This window comes from Ciconia boyciana, chromosome 3 (assembly GCF_034638445.1).
Source record: "Ciconia boyciana chromosome 3, ASM3463844v1, whole genome shotgun sequence".
Lineage (NCBI taxonomy): Eukaryota > Metazoa > Chordata > Aves > Ciconiiformes > Ciconiidae > Ciconia > Ciconia boyciana.
The window spans coordinates 75,864,174-75,878,455 of record NC_132936.1 but is presented as its reverse complement, the minus strand read 5'-3'; the positions used below and the strand labels follow the sequence as shown (position 1 = coordinate 75,878,455).

The 14,282-nt window shown below is 52.9% G+C and overlaps 1 protein-coding gene across 1 annotated transcript in view; it reads right to left on the bottom strand.

The window, feature by feature from the left end:
* FNDC1 (fibronectin type III domain containing 1) overlaps positions 1 to 4,215 on the bottom strand; it is a 78,559-nt gene extending 74,344 nt beyond the window's left edge. Inside the window, exon 1 of the mRNA XM_072856195.1 lies at positions 4,040 to 4,215. Coding sequence (XP_072712296.1) covers positions 4,040 to 4,127 — 88 coding nt within the window. The 5' untranslated portion in view covers positions 4,128 to 4,215. The remainder of the gene's footprint in view (positions 1 to 4,039) is intronic.
* Positions 4,216 to 14,282: the final 10,067 nt, after the last annotated feature.

Sequence of the window (14,282 nt, the reverse complement as noted above, 5' to 3'; positions counted from 1 at the left end):
CGGACAAGTGACCACTGCACCTGCTTAGTGCGTTAGTGGTCTACAGGAGGCATAGCTAAGCATCCACGCTCCCTCCTCTCCCTCAGCAGAAATCACACACGCAACAAGCAGTAAACGTTCCCGTGACAGACGCATGCACCTAGTTATGAACGGTTTGCTCGGGCAGGCAGAGCAGCAGTTATGGAATACTAATTTATGAAGACAGGTAACTCAAACAAGATAAGCGGATCCTGACATCTCAAAACTAGGGGAAAAAAAAAGGTGCTGGTTTTACTGCAGGTTTTTGAATATTTGGGATCACACTCAGGCTACCAAACACAGGCTCACTCTGGAGGTCTTTGGTCAGGAAAAGGTTCCAGTCCTGCTTATACCTGAAGCGCAGCAGTGTAAATTTAAGAGATCCAATGCCTGATGCCAGCACATCCTGATGCCACCTTAGCCACACACCTGAGCACTCCCCCAGTGACGGAGAGAGCTGGGTGACACGGTGACACAGCTGCCAGCTGGCGAAACCACGGGTCCTAGAAGAGCAGCAGAAATTGAGCCTGGTGGAAATACTGCTTTGCTTTATTGATCTGAAGATAATGGACCACCTGCAGTCGGCTACAGACAACTTCCAGCAGACATGAAGTCCAACCTCAGTTATCTTGAGACTCAGAAGCCACATTTACCATTTCAGTGTCCTGCATGAGAAATGCCACGTCACTTGAGCACCGAATACATCTCAGGAGAGAGCTATACTTTTGGGGCATATGAATGCTCACTCAACGCACTGGATCATCCAGACAAGATCCCATTCCCACTGCAGGCAGAGAGAAAGCATGCTATGTCTTTATTTTGCTTTATTATCTACTCAGCCCCCCTCTATTTTCTTTCTGTATAGGTCAGCTTCTGAAAGCATCTTAATCACATGTCCAGCCAACCTCGGTCCATGTGCTGTCTGAAGAGTTGGAATTACAGACTTGGACAGCACAAGGGCTTTCATACCTCTGACACACCCAGAGGCTGGTACAGAGCTATACAGTTAAGACCATTACAGCATTGTCCTAAATAACTGAGAAGATACATTCCTTAGAGCTAAATGAACTGGAAAATTCCCTTGGACATCCTCCTGCTTTCTCTGTTTATGTCACACAGTCTAGACAAGGAGGGAAAATGAGAGTTTGTGCTGCTGTCAGCAAAGCTCTTGTTCTGAGCTCAGCCTCTTCTTAACGTTCCTCCCAAATTTCTCCCACTGGCCACAGGTGGTGCTTGAATATGGTTTGTATAAAAGCAACCAAGGAGGTTTTCTACAGGAGGACTGCTTTCCACTGTCAGTATGTGCTCTACATCCTTCTACACGCAGGATCTTGCAGCAAGCAACAAAAATCTCTCTTGGCAAAACACAAATGGGATCTGCCCCTAAACTGGCTCCAGCACAACACCCTTCTCTTACGCTTCCTTGGCCTGAGTGACTGCACATAGCAATCCCGGGCACAGGCCCCATGCTGACTTTCCATTTTGATAAACAGAAGCAAAGTCAATGACAGCACTAGCCCAATGCCAGACCCTCACTGGCGAAAAATCTTTTCTTTCTTTCCATGGACAAAAAATGAAGGGCTCTTTCACTTCGTTTGTCGGAGCCTCTCCACTGAGCCAAGGCAGCCTCCCTGTCTCCCAGGCACGGCACTCAGGCAAAGGCTCCAAAATGCAGAGTGAGTTTGAGACAGGTCACCTAGGCAGAGTGCGTGCTGGAAAGGCGAGGAAAGGAAAACGGGAAGGGGCCTTTTCAAACACGGCTAGAAGATGAGAAAGCAGGGCCAGGGGCAGCAAAGGCACACAGCGATAGCTTTAAACCCCTGAGAAAGGACTCCAGCACCCACTGGCCCTCCTGCCTGAGACTGCACTTCTTCAGGGCACAGTCTGGGTTTAGTGGCTTATAAACCACTCTCTAGACTGGAGAAGGACAGTAGTGCCCACTCAGCATGGCCAGCACACCACCAGGGACGAGGAGCAGACGTGCACCCCACACCCGAGTCCTGTACAGCCCCTCTGGGGTTAACAGTGCAGTGTTCCCACTTGAGCAGGTTTTGGTGCGCTCCAGAGGTCCGTAGCTGGGAAGCACACAGTGCTCTGCATAGTCCTACGCCAAGACATTTGGGTTTGTTCAGAAGTTGGCTTGGTTTTACAGCACATTGGTGTGGGACTGCGAACGAAGAAAGACTGTACTGAAAATTTTGGACGTAACATCCATAAAGTTTCAGACTCCCCTAGAATCACTTTAGACATTGCACAGTCAGAGAAGCAAAAGCCTGCCTGTGCGCAACAGCTAACACTTTTCCTCAGAGGCTATGACATTTCCCATGGACGTTGCCCATGCTATCAGCACACAAACTCCCCTGCTCCCTTCCCTCTCGCTTGCCAGCAGGCAGCCCCAGGGACAGCAGATCCAGTTCCCCCTCCATTTCCCACTGCCACAGAGCAGCGCTAACTACAAATCCACTTCCAGGAGAGGGATCCCACGCTTAACCGGGACGGGCACAGCACGTCACGGCAAGAGAGACAGCAGTGGGTACATGGGCACCTGCCAGCAAAGCTGCTCTGCACTCAACCTCCCGCAAACGCACTCTGCCTCTATCTACTCTGCGACTGTGCACCCTGCGAGCCACGCACCTTCAGCAGCCCACGAGGAGAGGGCTGCGCAGGGTCTTCAAACCAGGCTTGAAGATCTTTTCCTTGTTCCAGGTTAAGCAGATCTTTCCAGTTTGTTTAGCTGCACACCAAAACGCACCAGGGGCCACGGGTGACATTAGGTCCTGCCCAGCCCCGAGCTGCCCAGGGGGTGAGGTGCTACCGTCCCTGACTGGCTCCTCTGCAGCTACAGCATCGGGCTGGAGATGGGGCACCCACTGCGTCCAGAGCCAGGGAGCAGGTGTCCCCGTACCGCCCTGGCCACCGCAACCCCAGCAGTTAAAATCTGGTGCTGAAATGCCTCCGTATGTCCCGCTATACCCGCCTCTAGCCGTGCTCTGGCGCAAAGACCTTGTGGGCACAAGCTGAGGCAGATCCGGGACTCGGCATTGCCTGCGGTGCAGACAGTGCCGTGCGGGCTGCAGTTAACTACACCGCTTCCACGCGGGAAGATCTGCCGCCCCACGCCACGACCCCCCTCCAGAGCAGTTTAAGCCAGAGGCTGAGAGCCCGGGGAATTCTGACAGCAGCCCCAGCCTCGCCCAGGCTGATCCGGGGTCCGCTCCACAGGGCTCCGGCGGCGGGAGTAAGGAAAAGGGGGATCTCGCCTGACTTTCCGCGGGGTGCTCAGCGCGGGGGCTGCCCGTGCAACCGAGTGAGCGGGGCTCTTCAGCCCAGCCCAGACGGGACGGAGGACCGGCACCCGGTGCCGGGGGGGAATAAGGCGCACACGGGCTAAAGGCAAGAGGGAAGGAGCCCTCCCTTGCCCGCGGCTCACGTTTGGCCGAGCCGCAGCGGCCTCACCTGCGGAGGGTCCCGGCGTCCGAGAGCCGCGGGGGTCCCCCCGGCCCTCGGTGCCGGGCTCGCCCCGGCTCTGGCAGACCCCCAGCCTGCGGGAGGGTCTCCCCCCCAGCCTGCGGGAGGGCAGCGCTGCAGCGGCCGGTCCGCCCGCCCCGGCACCGGCGGAGGGACCGGCACAATCCCGGGGCGGCGGCAGGTGCCTCCGCCGGGGCTGGGGAGGCGGCCCGGCTCGGCGCCTCCCGGCTCGGCAAGGCGGGCCGTCCCCCCGCGATGCCGCCGCGGCGCCCGTCCCCGAGCCGGGCGGCGTCGGGGAGCGACGCCGCCCCGCATCCCCGCGCCGCGCCCGGGCGCCCCGAAGCACCCGGGCGCCCGTCGCCGCAGCGCCCCGAAACAGCCCCGCGCCCCGCGGCACACCTCCCCGCCGCGCACCCCGCGGGGCGAGCGGGGCGCGCCAGGCGCAGGGGCCGGCGGCGACACGCGTGGGCCAGCAGCCCCACGCGTGGGCCAGCTCACCCACGCCGCGCAGAGCGGAGGCACCTCCCGGCGGGCGCCCGGGGCGGCTGCCTACCTGGTGCAGCGGCGGGCAGCAGGGCGGCGAGGAGCAGCAGGGCGGCCCAGGGCCGCGGCGGGGCGCGGGGGGCGGCGGGCCCCGCCATGGGGCCGGGGGTCGCGGGGCGCGGGCGGCGGGAGCGGCGGGGCGCGGAGCTGCCGCCCGCCCGGCGTCCGTCTCCGCGGGGCTGCCCCGCTGCTTCCTGCGCGCCCCGCCGTCTCCTCCTCCCGGGCTGCCGGGAGACTGCAGCGGGGCGGCCCCGCGGAGGCGGGCGCCGGCCCCCCGCCCCCGCAGCGCCCCGCCGCCCCGGCCCCTGCCCCGGCCCCGGCCCTGGCCCCGGCCCGCCCGGTACCCGCCGCCCGCCCCGGCCCTGCTGCAGGTCGCGGCAGCATCCCTGCCCTTGCGTGCGCTCACCTGGCTGCTTCAGAAAACCTCTCCCCGGGAGATCCGAGCTCTGAGCCTGTCCCCCGGCACCCAGGGGAGCTGCAGCTGGCCCACGCGTGTCACACGTGCACCGTGGTCCCTTTTGTCTCGTCCCCTGTGGCACTGCGCCCTCCCAGCCGTGTGCCTATTCAGCCCCGGCACGGCCTGCCCACCACCATTCTCCCACGCGCGGGCTGGGTGTCCATCCCTCCCACCTGCACCTGAGCTCCTGCCCAAGCAATCGAGAGGCGCATGAGGCCGGGCTCAGGCCGGGGTGTAGGTGACAGCGTGGACGCCGCACCCTGCCCACGCATCTCCTCGGGGAGCGCAGTGGCATGGTTCGCTGGGTTTGCCCAGCCCGGCCTTCGCTGGGTTTGCCCTCCTTTCCCCTGGCCCGTGGGTGCTGCACCCTCAGCAGCTGCCTGGCAGCCACACGGCGGTCACAGAGCTGTAACTCTTGGTTCTCCTGCTGCGGGGGAGAGGCCAGGGGGTACCCCCCACACACCTTGCAGCCGGAATATGAACGACTGTACAGGGCTTCTGCACAGGGTTGTCTTTTCTTCTTCATACCATCTCTTCTTCTTCCTGAACTTCTGCCCCACATCTGGCTGGGGTTTTTGCTTCAGTCCAGTCTTGCACTTCTCAGTCAGACTTCTCTGGTGTCCGTCCCCCCCCCCCCAGCCCCATCTACATTTTGCTGCATCACTGAAGGAGACCCATATTTTCACAACAATCAGTAATGGGTCCTCTGCTGAGGAAACTAAGCCAAAAAAAAAAGGGGGGGATTACAGTTCTTGCCTGCTATGGAGGGAGAGGTAAGACACAAGAGTTTCTACAGGCACTGGGAAAAATAAACACCACATCTCCTGGGAAAAAAAAACAACCACCACACAAACAGACCAAACAAGCAAAAGCATATTTCAAAGAAAGGCAAATAACATGGGTCAGCTTTGCACAGGAATCTGGCAGGTGCCAGCTCCGCACCTGCTTCTGCCCAGACACCCGTCCTGGCATGCTGGTGCACAGCCCCACGGCTGAGCGCGTGGGGGATCGGCACAGAGCCGGCTCCGAAATCTCAGGCTACATCTGTACTGCTGGACCTACCTGCTCCAGGGACTCCCACCCCACTCGCTTCTCCAGCCCTCCCGCCCGAGCTGCTCGCACCCCCCTGCCCACGGGAGCACACGGGCGCTGTCTCTGCTGCTGACAGACAGCACACCGTCTCCTTTGGGCCCCAGGTGTTACGTTTGTGTGTTTTCATCAGTTTGTGCTGTCCAAAATGAGGGAACAACAGTGTTAACTGGTGAGCTGAATGGTGCTTTCACAGAAAAACGCTGTGGGCTGCATACCCTGGTGATGTTAGAGTGGGGGTGCTGTTGGAGGGTTTGTGGGGCACAGGGAGCCAAACCTGGTGCCCGCTCATCCATACTGGGTATGGGGCAGCCCCTTGCAGAACTGCACCTGGGTTTTGTGTCAGAGCAAGGTGATCACTGCACCCCAGTCGGGAGCCCGGGAGCAGGCTGAGATTTAAGCAGCTATGCACAAGGTGGGGACTGTAGCCCAGAAGGAAGCGGGGAGCCAAATTACGCTATGGCATAGGCACGCTGTGACAAGCAAAGGGAGCTGGTCCCAGCCCTTAACGGTGGGGGTCTCCAGAAGACTGTCTTTCACCACTCCTGGAATATTTCCTCCCAGAATCTGACTGCTACAGCCTGGGAGAGGCTTTTAAAAACAAAGCAGCATACCAAAGAGAAGGAGTCTCTAGATGACAGGGTTTCAGGCAGGTCAAGGTAAGGCGCATCTGTAATACCACACGTTCAATATATTGCTGCCTGTTGTAGCCTGTTGGCTCCACATTGGATCGAGCAACATTGGCAACTTTCTCCTCACTGTTCAGTGTCCCCTTCATTGCTCTGAATGCTGCCCCTGCTGCTTGAGCATCACTGCTTCTTTATCCCCCTTCGGCTTCGATTCTTCCCTTCCTGAGGGGCCTCCCGAGGATGCGGTCCACAGTGCAATAGCGGTGCGGTGCGGTACTTGAGCTTAGCTAACCTTGTACATTAAATGCCACCTGCACCCTGAGTGCACCTTTTAAAGGCCTTTTCTGGATTATGAATCAAGGACACTGACTAGTTAACTACATATGCAATTCTCACACAGGGCACGAGTCGTTCCTGAGAGAACATAAACTCCACTAGCAAGGGATGACACATAGGGCAAAAAAACCACCCAAACCAAGAAATCTGAATTTTCAGATTGAAAATCGGAAAGTTTTAGCAAATAAACCTGGGTAAAGATCTATTAGAGTCAGGGATCTCAGCATCACAGAAATCCAAATACTGCCTAAAATCCATAAGAAGGGCCTTTCTGTGTGAGGACAGTATTGCTGGACATGGTGGCCATTTGGGATTTGCAGTGGATGTAGATACTGGACAACGTGGCTGTGCCAGTACTCCCTGACAGGGACGTCTGAGCTTGTCCTCAGGAGCAACTGGTACCTGGCAGGGCAGGAGGCACAGCCTCAGCATGCCTCTCCAGCACCCACATGCCTCCCCCACCCCCAGCTGGTCATGGGTGGCAGAGGCAACGCAGAGGACCCTCCATGGGAGCTGACATTGCTCAGCAGGCTCAAGCCCACTTGCTGCTTTTTAAATAATAGCTCTGAAAAGGGAAAACCACTGCACTTTCCAGCTGGAGGGAAAATAATGTATAGATGTATTGGAAAGGGTGAATCTTTGCAGAGTTCACCAATCTGGAAGGGTTTATATTTCCCTCAGTTGTTTCTTCACCGCTCACCCAGTGCAAGTGCATCCAGGGGAGACAGAGGATTGAATATGCAGGAGTGCAGCCATCCGCCTGGGTGAAACTACCCACCCTGCTCACCTGCACGTGCTGTGCAGCCTTGGAGGTTTTTCATTTAAAAGGCAGAATTCCACTGAGAATGTCAATAACTTGGGAATCAACCAAGATGCCATGTTTCAATGAGTATGGACTTGTTCCTATGGTAATGTGGAATTTGTTTTTCTGCAGGAAAGGCATTTTCTGTAATTAGCCCAGCTGACATTAGTGTAACATCCAAGATTAAATGATAGCCCAAACCAAGACAAGGGATATTTGGGATTGCTGATACCTTCTCTCTTGTTTATGCAAATGCTTCTCTTTCAAGCCACATGAGGCCAGGCAAATAATCACTGTATGCTGGAGCATCCCCGAGCAGAGAAGACGCAGCACACCAGCAGCTTGCTTTCTGGATTTCTAAAAAAATCATTGGAGCAGGTCCTCAGCTGGCACAGTCTAGCAGAGCTCCTTGCCTCATGTCCTGTCATCCTCTTTTGAGCTCTGCTAATTACACCAGCTAATGAAACAGCTTTTTGCATTTGGCAAACAGACTTCTTCACTCTTGACTTCCAGAATGTTGGTCATTAATGCAAAGGAAAGATAGCTGCGGCCTCTGGGGTAGAAATGGTAATCCCACCAGTTTGTAGAGGCAGGTTTATAAATAGAAGAGACAGACAGAGGCATGTAAAAGAAGAATTTTAGTAAGCCAAATTGCCCAGATATTTATAGGCAACCTCAAGGGTTCTGTACAGACAGTTTCTCTCCTCTGCACTCCGGAGCGCTGGCTGCAGCTCACTTGGACATAAGCAAGCAGGATTTGGCCCCAGCATCAGTACAGGTATGGATGTGGCAGCATGGGCTGCGATACAGGCATGGTTCAGCACCCAGCAGCTAAAGCCACATCTGCTGTGATGAGTGTCTAAGAGAGCTAGCTTCCACACAAGCTGCAATCACAGCTTTGGATCCAAGTGAAAACATAACAGCCTTTCACTAAATTCCAGTGACATTTGCTTTATTTATGCACAAGAAAACAGGAATGCTGCATTAGACACCGGTAAGGGAGTTTCTGACCACTTATTCTAATGGCCATCATCACTCAGCACAACTTTCCTTAAATGATTTGAGACCCTTGTCCTGGAAACATTTTGCATCTGTTTAACATTAAACCTGCACAAAGTGCAAGGATTATTTATATGCATAAGCCTAAGCATCTATTTTACTTCAAGATGAACAGAAACAGTTTTAAGCATATTAATTGTGTAATGCTTTTGAGTTAAAGTGTACAATTGTGATGAAGGCCAGTAGTGGAGAGATAAGAGGCTGAAAGAGAGCCAGGAAATGCCTTCCAGCCATGTAAAACTCCTATAAGCACCTGGTAACAACCCCTCTTCCTTGCAGGTTGTCCTGTTTCAGCATGAGCATATGCACAGGGTGGGAGAAGCACAGGTAGCTGCCTCACATAAAAGAAATGCTCAATTTTTAAAAAGAAAACAGGGTAGAACATATACTTGTTATGGGCAAATCACTAGTAGTCAATAATTTAGTTGCTGAATTTTGCCTCTTCTGGTGATCACTTGCCTGCAAACAGTTTCTTTACTGTATTTGTTAATTACTTCTGTTTATGTGCTTTGATCACCCCCCACTGAAAAAACCAAAAGAAAGATTTCCACTGTTTTAATAATAAAATGATCCAGGCTCATGTTCATGAAGCTATTTGGGGTTAAATACCCCAATTCACCCAATTCAGCTTCTAGGTACAGGTTCAAAAAAAACTGCCAGAAGAAATTGAAAAGTTGTTTAAGTTAGAGTTAAATGAAATTGCCAGTTGAATGTCAATGCAGTCTGAATTCTTGTGTGCCCATCTGGTAGGCTCATTTAAACAAAAATGAAAGAAGAGGAGATTATGTCATTAATGAATGCCTGCACACAAACAAGGAGCAACTAAGGTTTTTCAGGCAGCTGTAGAGCTGGCGTTCCTTGCTTCTTGAGTCATTTATGTCTGAAACCATATCTTTTCCATGCCATCCTCCTCACAGAAATGCCGATGTTTTGATTTTCAGGGGCAAAATGCCAGGCACTACTTCTGTTGTGCTCCATTTTTGCAGCTCCTCCTTCCCACAAAGCCAAGGCAAGGCAGTCTGGTTTCCAGCCCTGTGGCACCAAATGCCATGACATGAGCTGTCACCTTCTCCCCCGAGCAGACACTGTTCTGCCTGCACGTGCCGCGCAAGCACGATCCAGAGAGCAAACCCCGTGAAAATGGCTGTTGAGACAGCTGGCCAGGCCACCCAGCCAGGGGGGCTTTGGTGAAGGCTGAGCCGACCACAGGAAGCAGAGCAGCGCGAGCAGAGCAGTTGCAAAGCACCGTGGCTTCATTCAAGCCAATGCTTTTACAGTGAGAGCGCGCTGGGAGCTGGGGGTTTGTGGCGTTGCAGCCTTGGGAAGGAACGGCACCCCAGCCTGCCTCCTCCAGAAGTTAGTTATATTAGTCTTTTTATTCTAAGATTCTTTCATTTGGTCATTTTTCTCACTTTTTTATCAGTCTGCCTCAGGATGAGTGTCTCAGTTATTGCTACAATGGTAGCACCCACCTCCGAATCCTGATTCTCCATCTTCTCTTTCCACTGCTCTTCCTCTGTAGAGACTAATTATCTGACATGATGAGAGTGGGTGGCAGTAAGAGATCGCTGCTCCTCTCCACTAAACAGCTTCAGCTTCTAGAGCAAATGAAGGTTTTCCTTTGAGTGTTTATGGATATGGAGATAGCACTGTGTTACTCTACAATGTGATTTTGTCAGAACAGCGAGTGTAAGAATACCATGGCATGATTCCCCATTCCTTATCTCTTGGCGAGACTGAGTTGATGTAATTCAGCCACGTGGAGTCATAGCCTTTGCTACTTCGCCAGACGCCTTTCAGCACTGCAACTAGTCAGCAATAAAATAGCAAAATACAAGTTCTGCTTATGGAAGTCTTTGCAAAATTTACATTGAAGGCCACAGGAACAAGTTCCCTGTGCTCCAGCGTGGTGCCACAAAACCTGAGCCCAGCTCTGGGACTGACAACTCAATGAAAAGCAAGGTGGGTAAATGAAGCAAGCCCTGAAGCTTGTCAAACCTGGGTGCTGCTGACTGCCTGAAGCCCACAGTCCCCAGAGGTACGGAACCTCTGCCAGTGTGATGCCTGGACATCAGTGTTCACAGCCTGGGGACTATTAGGAGAAAGACTAACTGACATCATGAACTTCGATGATGGGCACCATGAGAGAAGCAACCTTGGCTGACCAGGTCCAAGACCATTTCAACTGCTAAAGCCCACATTCAGCACAAAGAACTATTGAGTTCTGAAAGCTTCATCTTGGCAAGCAGCAGTCTAACAAAAGGTGTGTCAGCTTGGCCCCTCTAACCATGGGCTCTTCCAAACTAAACATGATCATGGCTGCTGCGAGAACAGGAAAAAATACCTCATCCTTCTGCACTGAGCCCCCCACAGCAGAAGATCACTGAACTGGAAAGGCACATGGAGTTTCAAAGCTGCAGTTCCTGCATGGCTCTTGTTTCTCCACATTGCAGCTGGTGGTAACATTGAGACACTGCACTGGAGAAAAGTCTCACGTGGAGACAGAGGCTGGGGATCTGAATGAACCCCTGACTTACGCCGCTTTCCCAAAATAAGCTGATTTCCATCACAGCTCCAAGGGGTAGAGGGCATCTGAGCTGCGTGGACGGGCCCTGCAGCACAGCCTGGCTACGTGATGGAGAGTGGACTTCACCCTCCTCCCCTTAACTCCTACAGCAGGAGCTACAGCACTGTGCCAGAAATCGAGAGCGTTGAGGACACAGGAGGGGCTGCCCTACTCGCTGCTCCTCTTTGCCTGCTGACACCACGGCCAGCAGCTCAGAGGGGCTATTGCAGGGAAGCTCCTGTGCTGCCAGCCTGGGGATGGGGACGGGGACGGGGACGGGGATGGGGACGGGGACAGGGAGCTCTGGTCCTGAGAGGAAAGGGCTCTCGCCAGGCTCAGCACTTGCAGGGATTGTGAGAGGATCAGGCGTGATTCATGAAGATGAGAGCCTCCGAGGATTCAACTCCCAACTCTAATAAATGTCTGCTGGACCAATATGAACTCCGCTGATTTAGAGATTTGTCCAAGCTCCTTTTCCCTCATGCTCCCCCTCTCCCCAACCAGGGAGCAAGCGACAGCCCGCTCCCGAAAGGCACCTCCAAGAAACTCACATTCCTGGAAACGCAGGAGTGAGAAGGCAACTGTATTTTTTACAGCAGTAGAGCATATTCCTTCTCGGAGGTCCCTCTGCTAAAAAAGCAGGCTATTGTTATGTCTCTATTTGGCAAGAAAAAAACTAAGATTGATCAATGGCTTGGGGTTACTTTTTCCTTAATGACTGCAACTGCTTTGCTCTCACAGTGTTTTTTTAGGGATATTGTTTACTCCAGCTTCATTCCTACTCAGAACACTTGGAATTCAAATAAACTGCATTGCATTGCATTTTCTGGCAGGCACCCAGTGCAATGAATTTCAAACTAGTGTTTGATTTTGTCAGCTACAAGGCAGAGAGGCATCTCACTAGTCAAGACTAATTCTTCCAGTTGCTACACAGCATGACCCCATGAATTTGCTGCCAGTCACATCGCTGAGGTCACGTTATCCCTCAAGTAACAGTACCCCGAAAACATGGTAAAGTGCAGATGGTGATCTGCAGAGTTAGGAGACTTTGAACCTGTGGTATTTAATACCTGGAATTAACTGTGGGTGTATCTACTGACATTTGGAAGAAAGATAAAAGATTTTCAACCTTTAGGGTGATTCACAAAGACTTAAAGTATTTGGAGTTATTTGTGGTTGCAGATCTTAAACAGATAATTCGAAAAGTGTTGACGAGACATGACTTCTCATTAATTGGATAGACAAGAAGAACAAATGAACTTTTTTGAGGTCAAGAGATCTTCCCAAAAATATGATTCACCCTCCCCCCAAAAAAATCGTTGTTATATATATTTTCAACTCGAGGTTTCCCAAAGAGCTTTACAAAATGCTACACAATGAGCATAAAGACAAAGTATCGCTCAGATCTGTTAAACACTCTGACCCATGCACAGCGCAGGCTATTTAATGCTAGCTTTAAAGGGCGATCCTGGCCAAGGCCTCCTCCCTCCCACTCATTTTGCGTACGGGACTTAGCCGGAGCCCCCCCTGGTTCCTCACGCGCTTCAAGCAAGTCTCCTGCAGCACTGAGATGTTTGCGCTTCCCCTTCCTCTTCAGAAAGAGCCCTCCTGCCAAGCAGCCCGATTGCCTAAATCTTCATGTCAGCCTGGAGACTGGAAACAATACTGCTGTTGCACAAGCTGACCCCCAAAACGTTGAAGGGTTGTGCCTGATTTCTTCATGAATGGTCTTCCTGTCACCAGGGCCATGAGGAAGGCCAGATCCCCCCCCCAAGCCCTCGCTGCCACCCTACCAGAGCTGGGTATTTCTGCTACAGTGCTCAGCAGCAGGCGCACTGATATTTGGCTCTTACGACTCGTTGCCCAAAGAAGGTTTCCCTGAATGTGCAGTTACCATCTCCATTGGACCCATAGGCTCAGACGGATGGCCCCAGAGTGGCACAGCATTGCCCGGCTGATCTCACGGGGGGCAGCTCAGAGGCCAGCGTGCCCCCCAGGCACAGCTGAGGCTGCCGGATGGGGCTGGAAGATGCTACCAACACGCTCCGGCTCTGCCTGTGACCCAGGAACAAGGAGGATGCTTCGCTGAACATGAGACCACCGCGCTGTGAGGGCACAGCTCTGCTGCTGCTGCCTCAGGAGAAAGATTTTTCCAACACATGATGGCTCTGCATACTTGAAGCACCAGTTTGGAAACACAGCATAACCCCACCCTGGCAAGGTTCTTCTGTGGTATTTGTGTCATTCTTGGTGTTTCAGCTTTGCATGGATGAAGTTCTTTCTCTGCTTCAGGGACAAGGTACTTTTATTTGAGACACCTGGCCTGGGACTGTGGATTATGGACTGTCGGGATCCAGGTGCCACAAAGGGCGATGGAGCTCAGCCTGGCAGAGGAAGAGTGAGTGATGGTTTGGGCACGCTGCGGCTGCAGGAGGCACCTTCGAGTCTCAGGGACCTGCATTCCCCTCTGTTTCTGTTAGGAATTGCAAGCAGCCTGGAGTTCAAGTAGCAATTTCAAAATTTCTTCTCCAGCTGCACCCACGTCCCTGTCCTCTCCAGCACTGTTGCTTTGTCCTCCCTCAGTTTTCCTTTGCCTAGTCATATTTCCTCCCTTTTTACCTTTCATCCCTCATCCTCAGATAGCAGCTCACTGTTTCTTCATCCTTATGGTCCTCTTACTCCTTCCTTTTCTCTCCCAGACCTTTCTTAGCAACTAGGTCCAGTTCTCTGTTCCAGGGAGAGGAGGTGGAGGGAAGCTGCTGGGCTTTTCTTCTCATTATTAATAATTCCAGCACCTCCCTGCTCTTACTTACCCTCTTCCCATCATCACCACTTCATCCAACTCTTCTTCCTGCCCCATCCTGACATTGCTGTCCCATGATAACTCTTGGATGACCTCCCTTGGACTTTAACTTTCCTTTACACCATTACCTCCCAACCACACCCCTACCAACTCTCACCTCCACACTGGCGCTCATTTGATTACCTGGCATCTTTCCTCTTTTCCCTTGATTTGCCCTGCAGCTGCGGTCTATATTTTGTACTCGCTGAAATGGATCTCGCCTTTGCCATGGAATGCTCCCTCGTTGGTCTGCTTGACTGCAATGTCGATATCTGCTTTAGCACTGCTCTCTGTGTCTGACAGGTCAATACCAGCTTCCTCTGAGTCCCCTTGGTCCTGTTCCTGGATATCATCTTTCACTTGCTCCCTCCTCTGGATATGACTGTTTCTGTGTCTCAGTTTTCTTCATCCTCCACAGCCTCTCTAAAATCTGTCATTTCTTCTTGCATCATTTCGCAGCCCTCCTCCTTTCC